Raw genomic sequence first — 18,986 nt, forward strand, 5'->3', positions numbered from 1 at the left:
GCCCTGCCTGAGGAGCCCCTAGGACAGCAGTGACATTAATCCAGGGGTTCTCAAATGCATGTGACCGTGAACCCTCCCTGGGCAGAACTTCCGTTAGCTCTAGCGGCTGAGGAACACAGTCTGGGAGCCTGGCCCTCCTGCCTGGCTTGGAGAGAGCCTGCGGGCACCTGTTCTGTGGCACTGCTGCCTGTGTGTGGAGGGTGAGGTGAGCCAGGGCAGCCCCATGCCCAGCTCCCCCTGCCCTCGGGGAAGGCGTGGGAGGAGTTGTGAGACTGCCTCATTCCCTTCCCGGGAAAGGTCGTCCTCCTTGGACCTAACATAGATCGACTGATTTGCCTGTGTTTATTGACTCGCCCCCTCCATTCATGATTCCAGTACCTCCTGCATGGTAGGCCTGTGTGCTCTGGACCTGAAGGGGTGGAAGGTGAGGCCTGCCCACCAGGGGCCCCTAGTGAACCAGGGGCTGGAATTGGCCACCTGAGCAGGTGACCACCAGCAGGTGTGGCCCAGAGGGGCGGCCTCTCCAGAGGCCATGCCTGAGTTGAACCCTCAAGGGCATCTGGGCTGAGAAGTCAGCACAGACCGGAGCCTGGGACAGGGCCTGCCCAGGGAGTGAACTCCGCTTGGCATGGCCAGAGGCCGGGCCAGCAGGCGGGTCCTGTGCTTGTGCGGGAAGCGGAGTCTCCCAGAGGCGGGCACAGAATCGGACTTCGTGCCCCGTGTGCCGGCCCCTCTCTCCCTTGCTCCTCTCACCCGAGTCCTTCTCAGCAGAGGAAACACCCTCCGTGGAAACATGGCTCCCACGGGCCTCCCCACCCCCAACCGGGTCAGGGCCCCATCTTGCCCACGAGGACCCTTCCCTCTCTCTCCACGAGGCAGGAGGGTGCCAGCCCAGCACATAGTAGGCCCTCACTAAATAGCCACTGACTGGCTGGCTGATCATGTTCTGGGATGATCACTCAGCAGCCCTCCTGAGCACCTGCTGTGCGCCAGGCCGAGGCCGAGGCCGAGGCCAGGGAGACAGACGCGGTCCCTTCCCTGAAGCCCACGTGGTGCCCGGCCCTTCGGAATGGCCTCTGGGCTGGTCTTACCTCCAGGGGGCCAGCAGTGAGGACCAAGAGAAGAGGATGATGGGGGGGGGGGAAGGGGGCCCCTGTGGGGACAGAGCACCGCGTGTCACCCCAGCCAGGCTTCCTGCCACCAAGGCACATCCAGAAATAACTTGGCTTCCTTGGACTATGAGGAAAAGCTCATTAACCCGTGTCCAGATGTGAAATCAGATCTAAGGCAGAAGTAATGAGTTCTTATTTTATGTTAAATTTAGCAGAAGCTGCTATTGTTCTCGTGGAAAAATAGTTTCTTTCCTTTTCCCCCTCTTGGGGGGTGTGAGACATCAGAGTGGGCCTGGAGAGTTGTGAGCGCGGTGGGTGCTGGGGGATGAGGGGTGTCCAGGGTGGGGGACACCAGGCAGAGGAACAGCCGTGTCCCCGATGCCTGCAGTTCCCGTCTTATCTGGGTGCCCACATGGTTGCTTGAGCCCCTTACGGGATAATTCACAGCTCCTATTAACACAGCTCCACGTGGAAGCCGTTCTTGGAGTCTGCCTTTAGCTGGCGGTCGCCTTTCCTGGGGCCCATGGGATGGGGTCAGAGGTCCCTTCTCCGTCCCACAGCAGAGTCATTGTTTTGGTTCCCAGGCTGCTCCAGGAACACACTTACCCAGAGCCTCCTCGCCACCCAGCCATCACCTCTGTGCCAGTGGACCCTGACAGCAGGGCTGACCCTCGGGGTGAAGCCTGGGGTGCGGGTGGAGGCAGCTGAGACCCATAGGTGACAGACACTGGCCCCTGGCACACTGGGCCGCCAAGCTGAGAGTCAGCAGCTGAGAGGACTGTAAAAGTTAAATCTTTCTATTTATTTCAAGAAAGGACAAGGAAAGTGGACTTGGACATTTTATATGAAAACAGACAAACAGAAAATAGGACCAAATAGTTCATCACATTCATCTCAGCATTGAAGTTTCAAGGCACCTACAAGAAGGAGGCTCAAGGGCGGTTCGCAGTGCACTTTGGTTTGTGTTGTCGTCGTCGTGGTGGGTGTTTGTGTGTCTGGTGGTGAGGTTGGGAGGGAGGCAGGTGGCCCCGGGGCCAGGCCGGGTCAGCTGGGCATCAGTGGGCGCAGGTGGCAGTGGGAGTCGTCCTGTCACTCAGACCCCGAGATTGCTCTGCCCTTCAGAGGAAAAGGAAAAAGACAAGGAGCAGTGGCCAAGCAGCCCCCGGGGCTGATTGTGCAGGAGGGGAGGGTCAGGGGCTCAGGGGAAGCTGGGACTGCCCCTGGCAGGGGTCTCTCCAAGGGCAGAAGGGACCTTGGTCACAGGCCTGCCCTCCCGTGCCCTCGTCTGGCCAGACATCCACCTTCTGCCGCAGAGGGACCCTCCCACTCTCCAGGGTCTGGCCGAGGACCCCTCCCTGCTCTCCTCCTCCCCTGGCTGTGGGGGCCGATCTGCTGAGCCCGGTGCTGCCCAGAGCGCCTGCCGCACCACGCCTCACCAGACACAGGTCACCTTTGAACGCCAGGAAGGGGAGTCACCGCTGGTTGGTGGCTCTTACAGAACATTCGCTCTGCAGGCTTACGCGTGGGGTTTCTTCTAGTTTACTTTTCTGCTTTGCCTCCCTGTTCGCCCCCGCCCTGTGTCATTCATCACGGGGCATCCGCTCCAGGCAGCAGAATTGCACAGCTGCACGGCGTCTCTGGCTCGCCTGTGTTCGTGGCCCCGCAGCCGTCCCCCTCCTCCAGCACCACCTCTCCCGCTTCTCTCCTGCTCAGATGACAAACCTCTAATGCTGGATTCTTCGGCTTCCTCCCCACGGCTCCCAGCCTGTCTTCATGAGCTGGATGCCGGGTGGGTTTCTCAGCTGAGGCCGTTGCCCTGCTGGCAGGTGGTGTGCTGGGGCGGGTAAAATAATCTAAGCCAGGTTCAGGGTTTTGTGTGTCTTCCTCCTGGGTACCCAGAACCTTTGGAAAACAGGACCACCCAGAGGTGGGTGGTCTCGGACGCCGCAAGCACATGCCTCTGCTGAGGGCAGGTGAGGGGCTCCCCAACTGCCGGCTCCTGGGAAATGAGCAGGTGGCAGCCCCGAGTCTGCTGTGCCTTTGATTGCTGGTTTGTATTGTATTTGTTTTCCTCTGTCCTGAGGAGAAAGCCTGGTTAGTTCCTCCAGATGAGTGGCTCAGGTGCAGGAACTCTCAACAGGAGCGTCAGGCAAGGCGGGACACCCAGTTCTCTGCCCTCATCACCCACCTGAGGTTCGGCTCAGAGAGGGGGAGCCGGCTGAGTCACCCAGGCTGGTGGCCGGATCTTGTCGACTGGCTGGATTTCCCCATCAAGCTCTCAGCTGGTGATCGGTGGGTGGAGTGAGATGCTTTGGTGGGGAGGTACCCCCTCCCAGGGCCAGGCTGCCCGCAGGGTGGGTGCAGGACAAGGGGAAGGCCGTTGCCAACACACTTGCCTGGGCCCTCTGCACTGAGCCCAAGGGACAAGCAAGGAAGAAGGAAGAGATGAGAGACACCCCTGGGTGCTGGGCGCCCTGCTGGGCCTCAGTGACCCACTGCAGAGGAGCATGGGGACCTGGCATATTGCCCAAGTGGCTGGCCACCCTGACAGTCACAAAGGAGATGAGGGGCAGGGACAACAGAGTCCTTCCTGCAAAGACTCTCCAGGTCTGGACTTTTGGGCTTCCAGGTGTGGGGGTGGCATGGGTGAATGTGGGAAAAACAGGGCCACAGCAGCATGGGGGCGCCGATGGCCACAGTGCCTCCTAGATGGGCCCTGGCAGGAAGTGGGGGCCCGCTCAGCCCGCAGGGCCCCTGTGCCCTCGGCATGTCCACACTGCTCTCCCAGCACAAGTAACGGGTGGGAGGGGACAGTGACCGGGCTCCCCAGTGACGAGCAGGGCAGCAGCTGTCCCCAGAGAAGGCAGGCTTGGCCCCTGCAGCTTCGGGGTGTCTTGGGTAAACCTGCAAATCACACTAATGTGAGAAAGTGGGCCTGACCCCAGAGATAATGGAGTATCTGAAACTGGAGAAAAATGATGTATTAAAATGCGAAGGGAGGGAGGAAGTAAAGGGAGAGGGATCAAGAGCCAAGGGAATCTTCTTGTGAGTGTTTTTAAAGAAGCAAATGTGGATATTTCAGGCAACTACTGGGAACATTTCAAAAGAAATGGTAAACGCTTAAAAACGTGGAGTGAAGAGTGCCGCGGGCAGCCGTCAACCTGGCTGGGAGAGACGGCAGGAGCCGCCAGCGCTGAGTGGGTTGTGCGTGGGAGCAGCGGGTGGGACAGGGAGGGAGCTCGGGAAGGGGGCACCAGTCCTGGCACCGAGGGTGGCGGGGAGGCACCCTGGGACGGGGGCAGGGAGGGCTGCAGTGGCCTCTAGTGGCCCCAAGAGTGCCAGCCGCAGGTTGGGGGGGGGGGGTCCCCTCCGCACTCCCTGTCTGTCCAGACTCCTAGATGGGGCGGTGCACCCATGGGAATTTTGCAGGCAGTGTGGTGGCACAAGTGACTCATTGATGGGGCCGAGTGGCCTGGAAGTGGGGTGGCCCCGATCCGTGATTTTCAGGAGACACTGGTCGTTTGGAGCCATCTCTTGATATCTTCCTGACAGGGTCCTCAGGGATGGTACAGTAAGAGTGGGAGCCGAGATCTTCTCGTCAAAGAACCAGACACTGGCTTAGGCAGAAAAATACCCGCCACCTCCCCATCAAGTGCTTGAATGCTCCCTGTGACAGAGAACTCACTGGCTGATTCTTTTGGTTGGGCCAGATGTCCCTTGCCTGACCTTCTGTTTTTCCTTTACGGTGGCCTTGCTTCCCTGACGCTGGCTGCAGGTAATGGATCAGAGACAGACCCACCTTGGAACAGGAAGGAAGCAGAAAGGCTCATGGCTTGAGAGTCCTTCCCACTAAGGGACTGGCCTGGCCACTCCTCCTGGCTTTCACCCCAAAGACAGGTGGGATACGGAGGCAGGGCAGAGTCTCCGCCTGGGGCCCGGGACAGCTTCTGGATGACCTGCGTGGGCCACGTTACCACCCTGCATCCCGGAGGCTGCCCGAAGGCCCTCTGTGGAGGCAGAACCGCTCAAGCCCAGGCTCCACCCAACACAGTGTATCCTTAGCACAGGGAGCACTCCTGGTGTCAGCCTTCAGACACTCCCCGGCTCCCTGCGAGCCAGGCCCAGAAAGTCTCTGCTTTGCTTGTGGCCACTGGGGGCAAGTTCATAAAATGTGAAAAAACTCCCTTTCCCTTCACCTCCAAGGAGTTTAATCTCTTCTAATCAATTTAGCAGACTGGCTTGGTTGTAAACGGTAATGATTTGCATTTTGAGGCTTTTTATTCCTCCTTAAGAAAAAAGATGCCTCCTCTGCCTGCATTCTGGAAGGCCCGTGCAGGGCTGTGAATTGCTTGTTAGCATTCACCCTGGCACAGATCCAGCACCAAGCGTCCGCCACCCATCACCTGCGCTGATCTGGGGGCAGGGGGCATGCGCAAGGGACACCCACAGCTGGCTCTGACTCTACCTAAGCCCTGCCCTTGGGGGCTCAGGCCGATGTGTGCCCTGAGGCCGCTCCTGGCAGCAAATGCCCCAGCTCTCTCCCGGTTGCCTTTCCAGCTCCATTGCTCCCTGTCTGCCGCATCCAATTTTTCTTGTTGTATTTTTCATAAGCGCGAGACTCAGAAGCCCCGTCCTCCCTGGCACGTTCAGCAGGAAGCAGATTTCTGGAGTGGGTTGGCTTTGGGACTTGAGCTGCCATTGGAGGGGGTGGCAGTGTCTTCCCCTCGCTCTACAGCTCCAAGGGGGTGAAGAAGGGAGGTGCAGAAGCCGTACAGGTGCATTGCCCGGCCCCTTCCCTTCTCAAGGCCCCGGTCAGCCCCCTCACCCCCAGGACTCCTCACCTGGCCTGGGCCTCTCGCTCTGGGCCTCGGTCACCTGCCTGGGGGCAACTAGAACCTTCCAGAATCAGCAGATGGAAGGAGTCTCCATTTAGCCTCCAGAGCGCCAGCTTTTCTCAGCCCACCCCTCCTTTATAAAACAGGCTGGTGGGCCTCCCCACACTCCTGGGGGAGGGTGGAGGCCAGTGCCCACTGAGGAAGCGGGAAGAGGCACGGGCAGGAGTGGGCTCTGGACTCTGGCTGGGGAAGCCTGGGCCCCGGCTCCTACCCCTACAGCCCGCAGGCCCCTCAGTCAGCCACACAGCCACCACGTCAACGGGAGGTGGTTGGCGAAGCAGGAGCCAATTTAGAGAAGAGAGGCTCCTGCGGGAGGCGGCGGGAAGAGGGAAGGAAAAAAGGGAGGAAAAGAAGCTTTTGATGCACATCATGTCTGCGGAATTGAGTATGACTAATTAATAGATTTTATTCTTAGTAATCTCTTAAGCATTCCATACGTTGGGCCCCACGCCTGAGCTGAGCTTACAAGAGGCCTCATTCGCAAAATGCAAATGACTGGCCCTGCTGCCTTCTCGCTTTCCTTGCCTTCTCTTTCCTCCTTTTTTTTTTTTAAAGGGGAAATTTAAAGGAAAATTGCCATGTAATAGAAAAGAGATTCCAATCACTACATCTAATTACCACGAGGGTAAACCACTTAACCAAAGAAGTGTCATGGGCTTTTTTTTTTTTTTCCCCTTAACTTTAAACCTGCCTTAAATGCCACAAAATACACTCATCAGCCCTGAGGCCAGTGAGGTGGTTCTGGATGGTTAGAGGCTGCATGGGTCAGGTCGGCTGCCCACGGAAGGGAGATTCTAGACAGGAGTGGTGGCCCAGGGCTCTTGTCCTCGCGTGCTTCTCGGGGTGTTGGGGGGGGGTGGCTGCCCACTCTGGAGCATCCTTTACCATTATGTTACATGGCTGGCCCGGAGAGGCTGGACCAGGGCGGATTTCAGAGAGGGCCGGGCTTCAGGCCCCATCTCTGGCTTGGGTGGCTGTGAGACAGCGGACATTTAGAGGCTTGCTCTCAGAAAGGACACTGGGGAGATGTTGGGATGCTGAGGGCAGAGAAGATGAGAGGGGGCTCAGGGGCCCCGGTGGGACTGAGTCTCCTCTCTCTTGGGCACTTACATTGGCAGGAGGGCGCCTGGGTTCCACAGCCTGGGGCGAGGTGGGGCTGACCTCACGAGGGCAAGAGCCAGGAGCAGGAGACCGATGTGTCCACAGGCCCAGGTGGGCCTCGACCTGCTTTGTGCCACGGAGGGAGGAAAGATGCCCACCAAGGCCTGGCCTGGAGGGCGCCGCTGACCCAGGCAGGCCTCAAAGCTGCAAGGTCTCCCCTGTGGTCCTTTCCGCATGGGGCCACGTGCTGTTCCCCAGATGCCTTCCTGGCCTCTAAGGGGATGGTCTGAGCTCCCGCCTGGCTCAGGGAGAGGAGAGAGGAGGATCTGGGGTGAGTGCCCAAGGGTGTCGGCAGCAGAGCTTGGGGTTGGCAGTGGAGGGGCCGGCCAGACAGGACCGGTGCCTCTAGGGCAGAGGCTGCATTTTAGGAACAGCAGTGATCTTGGACTTCTGACCCCTGGCCAGCGCCCCATGCCCTCGTGCACTGTCTCCCTCTGGACTCTGGCAGCAGGGCCCCTCTGCTCCTCCCTGAGCCACAGGGAGCGGGCCTGTGTCTGGGGGGCTGCCGGCCTTTACGCAGATGTGAAATTAAGGCTTGGAAAGTTTTCTCCCCTGACCTCATTGTAGGAGAAAATGCTTCAGGTGGGGAAAGGGAAAAAGCTGGAGGCGAGAAAGAAGCGTGCCCCCGCCCTTGGTCTCTCCTGGGGCTGGGGCTCCGGGTTCCCTGCCTGGCGAGACCGTCCCTCCAGCCTGGCACTGGGCCTCGTCTCTTCTCCACCTCGCTTGAGTGGCTCTTTTGTCCATTTCTTTCAACCCCGGCTTCTTCACTGTGGGGCCAGCAGTTATCTTTTCAAGTCCAGCGAGCGGCTGGTCCCCAGGCCTGTCACGGCAGCCCTGTGACTGTTGTTCAGCTTCCTTTTCCTGCCTTTGGCTTTTGTCAAAGTAGTCGAGGCCTTTTGAAAACGCCACGGCCAGGAGCTGGACCCCTTCTCATGCCTCCTGCCCTCAGACCAGCATCTATCCTTTGACATGGCCCTTCTCGGGCACCGGCCAATGGGCATCGTGACAGATGGTGACCTGCGTTCCCCACGTACTGGGATGCGGGAGACATCAGAACCCCAGGCACCACTCCTCTCTTCGTTCCAGATTCGCTGTCATTATTTCATCATTGTTTTAATCTCATGGCTCGCCAAACAGCACTGTCAGTTGATAAATGATGGCAACATTGATTCCAGAGGGCGGAAAAAAAAAATCTTAACTCTTCTGAGGGCTCCGGTCAGTACCTTTTGGAGGCTGGCATCTTTAGAGAGATCTAGAGCAGAGTTCCCAGGGTGGGCACAGCTGCGTGTTCTGCCTTCTGCGGGGTGGGGTGCTGTCTCCCAGGGCTTTTCTGAGAATTTTCATGTCTTTTTCTGGGCTTTGTTTGAGCAGCCATGGAAACCATTAGGTCTAATCAGCTGATATTAGAAGAAAAAAAGTCCCTGCACAATTACCTGTCTCTGGAGGAAGCGCATAGTGTAGAGAAAATGCTCGGAAAGTAGCTGTTGAGGTGATTACATCTGTGGGGTGGAGGGGGAGAGATGAGGATGCTGCCAAGCTCTGCTCTATGTCAGAAAGGAGCTCGGCCCACCTCTAGCCAACCTGAGATCGGATTGAACTGAAAACACCCCTTGCCCTGGTCTCCCCAGCCACCTGGCCAGGATAGACATGCCTCTGCCTTTAGGAACAGCATTATCCCCCACCCTACTCCCATTCCCCAACACACGTTGTCTACTTAGTCAGTGATTTCTAGGTGAAAGCAACATTATCGTGACCCTATTGTCTCAGGAAATTATACAAACTGACCCAAGAAGTACTGTAAGGACAGTGTAGGTGGCTCTATCTACCCGTCTATTTAGAGACGAGACGTAAACAGACAGGTTGGGAGATGCGCCTCCAAGCGGCTACGAAAGCCACACCTTCCATGGGGCTGCCACAGCGGAGGGTGTGTGGAATTGAGGAGGGCTTCAGTATAGGAAAAAGAAAGTTTGCTTTTTAATTGACTACATCATTGTTCAAAGAATGCAGCGAAAGACGCGCTATTTCTGCAAATCTGTAAGGGACATGGCATGGAAAGAACCAGGGAAGAGATTTCAGGACAATATCTCCATAGCAAAAGATCTTTTTTCCCCTCTCCTTTGTGAGAAGCCTGAAAACCTTCCATCAGGTTGTCTCCAGCGAGCAGCCAGCAGTAAGAGCTGCGTGGGGGCTCTGTGTGTCGGCTGCTTCGCTAACAGCTCCTTTGTGACAATCCTGCCCAGAGCATGAGGCCTATAAGACGTTGCACAGGTAGCATCTTTCCAGTTCAGGAAAAACAAAAGCCCCGACCCATCCCTTCCTGCAATATTATTTTTAGTCTTTCCCTCCCCACCTGGCATAATTTGGTATAAATTATGTCTTCAGCAACGTCAAATCCCTCTCCTGCCTTGTCTTCTTTAAAAAAAAAAATTTTTTTTTTCACTGTTGTGTTCTACAAAATTGTCAACCCTCCCCAAACGCTGCTTTCTGCTGGGAAAGTCACTGGACTTCCTCTTCCTTGCTCTGTCAGATGGCAGCAGGCTGGGCAAAGACACACGGTCGCCACGCCAGGAGGAGGCGGGAGCTGGGCGCCGGCATCATGTGTAGGAATAGTCTGTGTCGGGGATGCCGCCGTCCCGGTAGCCCCGCGTGGTGCCGTAGCCGATGGAGTGTGTGCCCTTGCAGAGGCTGCTGCCGTTGGAGGGGAAGATGGTGTGGACCACGTACTCCTCTTTGGCGCGGTAAGGGTTGATGGGCAGCATTTGCAGCCCCGGCCCGCGGATTTCCAGGATGGAGTTATCCTTCTTGGTCCCAGACTCCATATAGTCGTCCTTTTTCCGGCTGCCCCGGTTGTAGGCCCGCTCCCGGGTCAGCAGCTCGCTGGCCCCGTGCACGTACCAGCAGATGGCCCCCAGGACCAGGAAGAGGAAGACAAGGGCCACGGCGCCCCCGATGATGCCCGCCAGGGGCAAGCCCGCCATGGGGTCGGCATTCTGCTCCTGGTTGAGCGTGGTGGTGGGGCTGTAGCTGTCGGCCGTCTCCGCCTTGGCGCACACGGGTGTCTCGTCTGCCACGTAGGTGTTGCCGGTCTCCATGGTGACCATGCAGATGATATAGGTGGACTTGGGCTCCAGGGCCGTCAGCAGGTACTCCGTCTTGTCCCCCTGCACCAGAGTCTCCGTGATGGAGCCCACGGCTGGGCTGTGGCCCAGGCGCAGCCAGCTGAGCCGGAAGGAGGAGGCGGGGAGCGTGGCCTTCCACGTGATGCGGATGGAGTCCGCGGTCAGGGGCTTCACGTGGATGACCAGGGTCTTGGCGCCATTGCCCGTGGCCATGGGGTAGTCGAGGCTGGAGTCGGGGAGGCGCAGCCCCGGCCTCTTGGCCTTGAGGGTGAAGAGCGAGCCCTGGGGTGTGGTGGCGGAGGCGTGGTCGCTGGCTGTGGTCTTGGCAGCGGGGTTGGCCATGCCACCCTGCGCCCCCCCCTCGAAGCACTCGTCCATCTCGCTGGTGATGTCCTTGATGGCCATGCCCCGGACCTTCTCGGGGCCCTGGCACATGAGGCCTCGCACGTTGACCACGGCTGCCCGTGCCTTCACCCAGTCCCGCAGCCACAGGAGGTTGCAGCCGCAGAACCACGGGTTGTTTCGGAGCAGCAGCTGGGCCAGGTTCTCCAGGTCGTCGAACAGGCCGCGGGGCAGCGTGGTCAGGTTGTTGTTGGAGAGATCCAGGCGCTCCAGCTCGTGCATCTTGGCCAGCGTGTTGTAGGGCACGTGGCTGATGGCGTTGTCCTGCAGGTAGAGCTTCTGCAGGCGGGCGCTGGGCAGGTTGAGGGGCGGGGCGGCCAGCGAGTTGCGCACCAGCGAGAGCTCCGTCAGGTTCTGCAGGCGGCTAAAGGTGTCGTCCGCGATGCGCTGGTTGGCCAGCAGGTTGCCGTCCAGCACCAGGCGCCGCAGGCGGCTGAGGCCCTTGAAGGCGTGCAGCGGGATGGTGGAGATGCGGTTGTCGTCCAGCCGCAGCTCCTCCAGGGTGCGGGGCAGCCCCGAGGGGATGCTGCTCAGGTGGTTCCTGCTCAGGAAGAGCAGCTTGAGCTGCTTGCTGTCGGCGAAGGCATCCTCCTCGATGCTGACGGTGGACACGGAGTTGTCGTCCAGGTGCAGCTTCTCCAGCAGCGGGATGCGGGCCAGCGAGTCGCGGGCGATGGTGCGCACGTTGTTGTCCTGCAGGTGCAGCTCCCGCAGGGAGCGGGGCAGGTTGACAGGAAACTCGTCCAGGTCGTTCTCATACAGGTAGATGACCTGCACGTTGACCTTGGTCTTGAGGTCCTGGGGGATGCCCGCATTGTTGATCTGGTTGTTCTGCAGGTAGAGCGTGGTGGCGTCGTCAGGGATGTCGGCGGGGATGGAGGTGAGCCCCCGGTCATTGCAGTAGATGAAGCCGTTGTCGCAGCGGCACACGGAGGGGCACGTGGTGCTGTCGATGACCTCCGTCAGGAAGGCGATGAGCCCGTAGCAGAGGAAGAGCCAGTCCCGCAGGTCCATGGCGGCTGTGGTCATCACGACGGTGGCCGTGACCGTGGCAGCGGGGGTGGCGGTGGCGGTGGCAGTGGGGTGTGCCACCACCATGGTGGACGGCTGGGGGAACCGCGGGCCCCGCCTGATGTGCAGCCTCTGCACCTGCAAGGAGCACAAGACACGTACCGTGAGTGCAGGTGGGGCTCTCACCTGCCTGCTGCCTCGGTCGCCTGCAGTTGGGGCCGCAGCGTCAGGGTCACGGCTTTTCGAATGCCACGTTTACATCCAGGGGATGCTTGGGCTGAAGTCAGCCTCTAACGACATCTGGCTAACATTAATCTCACCAGGAGCAAAGACGCTGCCCCTGAATGAGACGGACGCAGCTGCGGTCCTCCTGGACTGTGACCCTGGCCGCGTGAGGTTAATTTAGTGGGAGCGGGGCCGCAGTTTCCTTCTCTTCTTTCCAGACTTCGCACTAAGCCAGGTTTTCTGGCTGATGCTGAAAGTAGCTGGTCAGTGTTGATGGGAGGGATTTAGGGTGTTTTTATGGATTCAGAGCCACCATTTCTCATCGGAACAGGGAATCACATCCCTCTCTGGCTCGGACCCAGGGTCTGAAGGGAAAGCTTGCTTCTGCAAGGACTGCGAGCTCAAAGGGGTAGGGGGGTTATCACTAGAACCTGCAGAAGGAAGCTGCCAGCATCGTCACTGGCAAGCAGGGAAAGTGAGGGGCCTCATTGTCTGGTATTAAAACAACATGTCCTATTTGTCACTCGTGCATCCTATAGACAGAAGAATGAGGTGTCAACAGAACCGCTTCCTCATATATTTACAGAAATCTCTATCAGAGGTGCCCTCCCTACCGTGTTCCATACCATGTGAGAAATTATACCAACCTCGCCCCCTTCCCAAATCACGAAACTTTCAGCTATTTTGAAATATATATATATTTCTTGCATTTAAAGACAGGAGACAAATTAAAAAAGGGAGGGGTCCACGCACTGAGGGAATTGTCTGCAAGGTGTAATTTCAGTTTTCACAAATGGAAAAATTGCAGTGTGGATTTTTCTCATATTACTTTACTGTTCATGGTGGAAAAAATCAATTAAAGAGAAATTCTCTTTCAGGCTCAGTGGGGAAGGTGTCTTCGTACAGCTGGCAAAGGTCTGTTCTATAACCCCCGGTTTGTGAAGGCTTCTCAGTGTGGGACACTCAGTGTGGCCTCTTAGAGTCTGACCTGGGGCCCAGCCTGGAGGGCAGCCTTGGTGTGCAGAGCAGAACCGGGACCAATTCACTGAATGAGTCAGTGGGGACCTCGCTCCCGTGCCCCAGGGATCCAGCATCTCCATTTCTCAGCCATATCAAACCCTTCTTCCCTCTGTCTCTCTCTATCTCTGGACTGTTCCTCTCCATCTAGCAAACTGCTCGTTACCCTTCAGGACCGTGCTCAAGTGCCTCTTCCCCACTAGGTCTTCCTGATGCCATACAGAGCTTCCCTCTGCTCCATCCAGCCACCCATCCATCTGTCCATCCATCCACCCATCCATACTTCCATCCACCCACTCATCCATCTACCCACTCACCCTCTCACTTATCCATCCATCCACCCACCCACCCATTCACTCACCCACCTATCCATCCATCCATCCACCCACCCTCTCACTTATCTACCCGTCCACCCGCTCTCCATCTACCCCCCCGCCCTCCCACCCTCCCACTTATCCATCCATCCATCCACTCACCCACCCACCTACTCATTTATCCATCCACCCATCCACCCATCCATCCACCCATCCATCCATCCATCCATCCACCAGTCCATATACCCACCCACTCACTTATCCATCCAACCATCCAACAGATCTCTTTTGCGTACCTCCTATGTGCCAAACTGTGTTCAAGCCGCTGGCATTCCACTGTAGTCGGATGGTAGCTCACACCATGATAATGACCTCACCTGGAATTTTAGCAATTCTTAAGTCATTTATCCTCCCAGCAAACACAAGGTCAGTGCCCTTGTTATTCCCCTTTAGCCGACGAAGAAAACCGGAGTTCGGCCATGTTAATTTACTCAAGACCACTCGAGGAGTGGTGGGGAAGACCCCAGGCCAGGATCTTGACCAGTAGGCTTGTGGCACTGCATCTAGTGCCCGTCTCTGTGGGCTGTGGGTCACGATATTTGATAACTAGTGTTTTAAGGTTCCCTGATTAAATTTCAGGGGCTCGAGGGCCGGGACCGTGGGCTGCGTAGGCCCAGTGTGGCTTGTTATCCATGACCACCCAAGGAGAGAGGGAGCTGGCTGAGGTGCCGAGCAGGGCGGGGATGCCTCTGCCAGCTCCCTGCTGCCCCCTCAATTCATGTCCCATTTGCATTACAGGGGCCTCTGCCCAGGCTACGGCCTCCTGGAGAGAGCTCAGGCTTTGCCCACGGCTAAGGCACCAACCCTACTTAGGGCTTGTTGGCAGCTTGAGGCTTTCGTCCAGGAGGCGGACCCAAGGTGACTTGAGGGCCAGCTGAGGACACACACGAGTCTGGAAGCAAGTGAGGGTGACAGGGAAGGGTGTCCGGCGTCTGCGCAGGGAGCCGGCGGGCGGCGAGGGCCCGAGGGAAGCCGCGAGGAAGGGGACTGGTGAGAGCCATGACCAATGCTCTGGGCCTCCGAGGCCAGCTCAAGCCCCTCCCACCAGCCCCTGTTGGCTCGAGGGGCTGAGGACATTTGTCTGATGACCGCTGGCGCTCCTCTGGAGGCCGCCCTAGTCTGCAGGCCATGACCCCAGTCTCACCCCCGCCCCTTGGGACTCAGAGCTCGTCTTTGCTTCCCTCACATTCGCGCTTGGCTCTCAGTGTATTTGGACGGGAATGAACCCAGGCATCAGGACCACCCGCGGGCCAGGCCCCGCCCACCCTCACAGGCACGTTTGTATCTGTGCCCTCCTGTCACATGTACACAGGTCCTCAGTCCCATTTTACAGCTGAGCGCCCCAAGGCTCAGAGAAGTGAGGTCACAGTCAGCCCAGGTTTCCGGCTGCACGTCTGTCCCTTTCTCTGCACGGACCCAGAGCCATGGTCATGGAGCCTGGAGGTCCTGTCTCAAGATGCTTATGAGCAAAGGGGCAGGGCCAGGGTAGGAAGGCTCAGGCCTGCTCAGGGACCTTGCCTCAGTCTCAGGGGTAAGGTCTGAGCTCAGGGGCACCTCTGCCCAGGGCCACAGCATCTGGCCAGAGGGCACACACCCTCCAGTCTGTCAGCTGCTAAGTCCTGGCAGAAGGGACGGGTGTGGCCCCCGGGCTCAGGGATTCCAGAGCAGTGCCCTGAGCAGGGGGGCAGACTTGTTCAGGCCAAAGCCAAGGCCAGACCACATTCTCTGGCATGAACATCAGTTCCCGGTGCCCGCTCAGCTCATGGCCACAGCCCTCAGCCTCCAGAGGCCCCGGCATCATAATAGAGTCTAAATTGCACCTTTCAGAGATGCCTGATGGATAACCGAGAAGCATTTGGGAGGCAGGGACCCAAGGCCTTTCCGTTCCCCTGTCTGCGGGCCTCATCTGTCTTGGCTGAGGCTCCCAGCGCCCCCTTCCCCAAGGCTGCCGCTGATGCTAAGCCCTCTGGCTCCAGCAAGGCAGGGCGGGGCCCAGGGTGGGAGGAAGACTGCGTGCCTTGCCTGAGGAGCCCTTTAATTGCCCAGATGCCACAAGGCCTTTTTATTCCCTTGTCGTGCATTAGATGGTTTATATGGCCATCAAATTAAACCTGGTAAATCGCCTGTTTTTTACGGGGTCACTTGTCATCGTTGCGAGAATCCCGCAGACTTCAGCGTGCTGAGAGTTAGGACCTGCCAGCTGCGTGACTGACAGCAGGCTCCTTGGTATGTGGGGGAGGAGGGGGAGGGGAGTAGTGCGACGGCTCAGACTAGAGGTACCCAGACCCCCAGTTAGCCCCAGGGGTGACCTGGACATCATTCCTGGCATTCTCCATCAGTCGCCAGCTCCTGCCTTTCTGGACAGAGAAACCTGGGTTCAAGCGCTGCTTCTGCCACTCCCAGGCTGTGTGATCTCGAGCAAGTTACTTGTCCTCTCTGAGCTTTAGTTTCCTCATCTGTAAATGTCATCCGAGTTCCCCCTACTGGGGATTCAGTGAGATAAGAGGTGCAGAGTGCCCCCTTGTTAGTACAGCCCGTATGTGCTGATGCATAAGGTTTAAAAGCTGCTGTAATTCTCTGACTGTCCCGGGCACACTGGTCTGGCTTCTGTGTTAACTGCTTGTCTCTTTCCTCTGCCATCCAGAGGCCTCTTCTTCCCTGCCCTGGCCCTGCTGAGCCCTCAGGGTAGACCGCGAGCCTGTAGGCCAAGCTGCTTCCAGGCACAGACTCCCTGTCAGGCACCGTGATGCTGGGTCTCCCCCGCCTCAAATAGTGCGCCCTCAGCCCCGCCCCTAGGCTAGGGAAGAAGCACTGACCCTAAGTCTGGGCCACACAGAGCTGGCGCATCAACACCAGGCTCCTCCGATGTGACCCCAGGCTGCTCCAGCCCCTCATGGGAATCCTTATAGGGGTCCAGTCCTGGGAAGGGATGTGAGTGGGAAGGGCCCACAGCTCAGCTCTTGCCTCTGTTCCCCGGAATCTGAGATGCAGCCCAGCCCCAGTTCCTGAAGGCCCTGCCCTCCTTCATGCCACCTCTGGGCCTTTGCACATGCTGGTCCCATTGCTTGAACTCCAATACACCTTCCCCACTCAAGCCTCATCAGGCCAGCTTCTGCTCACCCCTCAGGCCTTGGCTTGGACACCCCCTCCATGAAGCCTCCCCTGAGCTGTGTCTGGCTCTGCTTTCTATACCCACTTGACTGGTGGTCATGAGCACTAAGTAATATCTATAAATATCTGTCAGCTGGATGGAGGTGCCTCCCTCTTGGAGACTCTTGGCCTCCCAGCTCTCTGCCCTGTTGTCTTTCCCAAAACTCATCAAGCTGGGGTTGCCAGACCCCTTTGGGGGGTCTTCTTGGGGAGTCAAAGTGAGGGCAGCATGCAGGGGAGCAGGACCCAAGGCCCGGCCCAGGCCCTGGCATGCTGGATGGGAAATGGCATCGACTTCTGCAGGTGCCCGGAGTGGGGACGGGGTAGAGGGGAGAGTTAGCCATGAGCACACCAGGGGGCTGCCACAGTGGGGGCAGGGGGCACGTTTCTGGAGGGAGCTGGAGTCCCAGGCAGGAGAGGGAAGTCTGGGCAGGCCTGGCTTTCCTTCCAGTTTGCCAGCGACAGCAGCTTGTGTGGGGACGTCCCATCGCTGGCTCCCGCCCCATCGCTGGCTCCCCCATTGTGCCAGGTACAGTCTCAGTCCCCAGTTTGGAGCCAGAATTCCTTCTCCCCAAGAAGGAGGCGTGTGGACTAGAAACAGGGAGAGGACAATAGGCTCGGTTCAAATGTGACCTCCCCAGTCCCAGGCTGTGTGACCTGCGGGCCTCTCTGGGCCTCAGTCCCCTCGTCTGTAATGTGTTGCCGAGAACCCCACTTCTCTGGGAAGGTGACAGCGGAGGGGCTGTACGGAGTGCCCAGCACAGGCCTGGAGCTTTTAGGAAGAAGGCTCCCGGGAGGGACCCAAGTTCTTTCTATGACCCACTCTGGGGAGCCACCCACCTGTTGTGGCTGAGCTTCAGAAAGAGGGAGGGCAGGCAGGAGTGCGCTTTCCCTAAACTTGCCGGGCCCTGGGGTCCTCACTGGCAGAGCAGGGCCCGCGGCAGGAGCGAGGCATGCAAGGCTGGGAATGGAAGCGGTTTCTCAGCTCCAGGAGGACCTCTGCCCCATGGGCTGGGGGCTCCACAGGTCCTCAGCAAACCTTTGTCTGTATTAATGAGGGACCCTGCATTTGTCTCCCCACCAGCTGGCACTACCTCTTGGGGCTCAGCAACGAGCAGCATGGAGGGAAGGGGAGCAAAAGGCAGGGGGCCGGCGTCCACCTCCTGGTGCTCAGGGAGGCCTGGGGAGAGCTCCCCTCCAGGAAGCCCCTTCCCTGAGAAGGCCCTGCCTTTGCTCAGTTCAGCTGCTCCATGGACCAAGGGTGGCCTTGGGTTTTAGGCCTTGGGTTTTAGGCCTTCATCTGGGACCTCCTGTGAGGACAAACTAGGGCGGGGGCTGAGCAGAGCCTGCGGCTGAGCTGTGTTCACAGCAAGGACCCAGAGCTGCTGGCATCAGGGGGTGCTTCCCGGAGATGTGAACTGGGGGCCAGGAGGGGGGCTCGGGACTTCTATGTGGGCTTTTCCCACCCTTGTTCAGGCAGACGCCCTGTGGCTGCTCCTGCCCAGGTCAGTCTGGGCCCGTCGGAGGGCCCTCCTTCAGGCAGGGGGCTGGATGCCATGACCTCAAGGTCTGTCCAGCCCTGCCAGGCACAACTTTCTTCTGATCTCAGTGCCATTGAGAACTTGTAACGCATGGGGGGAGGGAGGGGATTCTTTTAAAACCTAAAGTTAATTATTTTTCTAATTTCATGCTGCATGCATTATGCATCAGCTGTTATCACCAGCGGTAATTACAGGCAGGTATGCAAATCCACTACAAATGTACCTCGAGTTCACCTCCCTGCGTGGGCCGTCTGGGCGGTGCCAGGCGGCGGGATGTCCTGAACTTCAGAGAATGCAAATTGCTTTAAAAAACAAGACTTTAAAATTGTGTCTTAGGAGGTTAATTATATTGATAACAGTGTTCGATATTAAACTATTCAGGGCCGGGGGGGGGTGGGGGGATGAAAAAAGACACATGTAATTTTGTTTCTTTTTTTCTCTGCATTATTTAATAAGATGTGCCTGCACTTAATATTTCTGTCTGTGTGCATTTTTAGTCAAGCTGCCTAGACGGAGGCTTAATTCCTTTTGCAAAGGAAAAAGGAAAGGTCAGGAGATTTGCAGAAGGTAGGAGAGGGGCCTGAGGGCTGTTATTCTGAGGGGCAACCCAGAGCAGGGTGAGGGCCCTGGGTCTGCGCTGCTGGGTTTCTCAACAGCCAGTGGGATTCTGGCAGCCAGAGGCCAGGAGGGGAGCGGGGTGACCAGGAAAGACTGAGGATTGGTGATGCTTTCAGATAATAAGGCAGAGGCTGGGAGCTGGGTGGGGCTGGGGCTCCCCCAGGAGCTGTGGGGTCCTGTTCCTCTGGAGATCCTCCCCTCCTCCGTTTATTTATCACAAGTCAGTTGGCCAACCCCCCCCCCCCCCCCCCCCGCTAGGCTGTAAAGTCCAAGGAGTCAGGATATGTTCTGTCATGGTCCCTGGCCGAGCATAGTGCAGCAGGTGCTCTTAAGCACCTGTGAATGAATGAACGCGTGAACG

The 18,986-nt window shown here is 58.1% G+C and overlaps 2 protein-coding genes across 2 annotated transcripts in view; one reads left to right on the forward strand and one right to left on the reverse strand.

The window, feature by feature from the left end:
• Positions 1-18,986, forward strand: part of MACROD1 (mono-ADP ribosylhydrolase 1) — a 149,424-nt gene that overhangs the window by 30,569 nt on the left and 99,869 nt on the right.
• FLRT1 (fibronectin leucine rich transmembrane protein 1) overlaps positions 1,894-18,986 on the reverse strand; it is an 80,866-nt gene continuing 63,773 nt past the window's right edge. The window contains exons 3-4 of the mRNA XM_047775427.1: positions 13,553-13,633; positions 1,894-11,838 (exon numbers count right to left, since the gene is read on the reverse strand). Coding sequence (XP_047631383.1) covers positions 9,763-11,787 — 2,025 coding nt within the window. The 5' untranslated portion in view covers positions 11,788-11,838; positions 13,553-13,633 and the 3' untranslated portion in view covers positions 1,894-9,762. The remainder of the gene's footprint in view (positions 11,839-13,552; positions 13,634-18,986) is intronic.

The sequence above is a fragment of the Phacochoerus africanus genome, chromosome 4, assembly GCF_016906955.1.
Source record: "Phacochoerus africanus isolate WHEZ1 chromosome 4, ROS_Pafr_v1, whole genome shotgun sequence".
Lineage (NCBI taxonomy): Eukaryota > Metazoa > Chordata > Mammalia > Artiodactyla > Suidae > Phacochoerus > Phacochoerus africanus.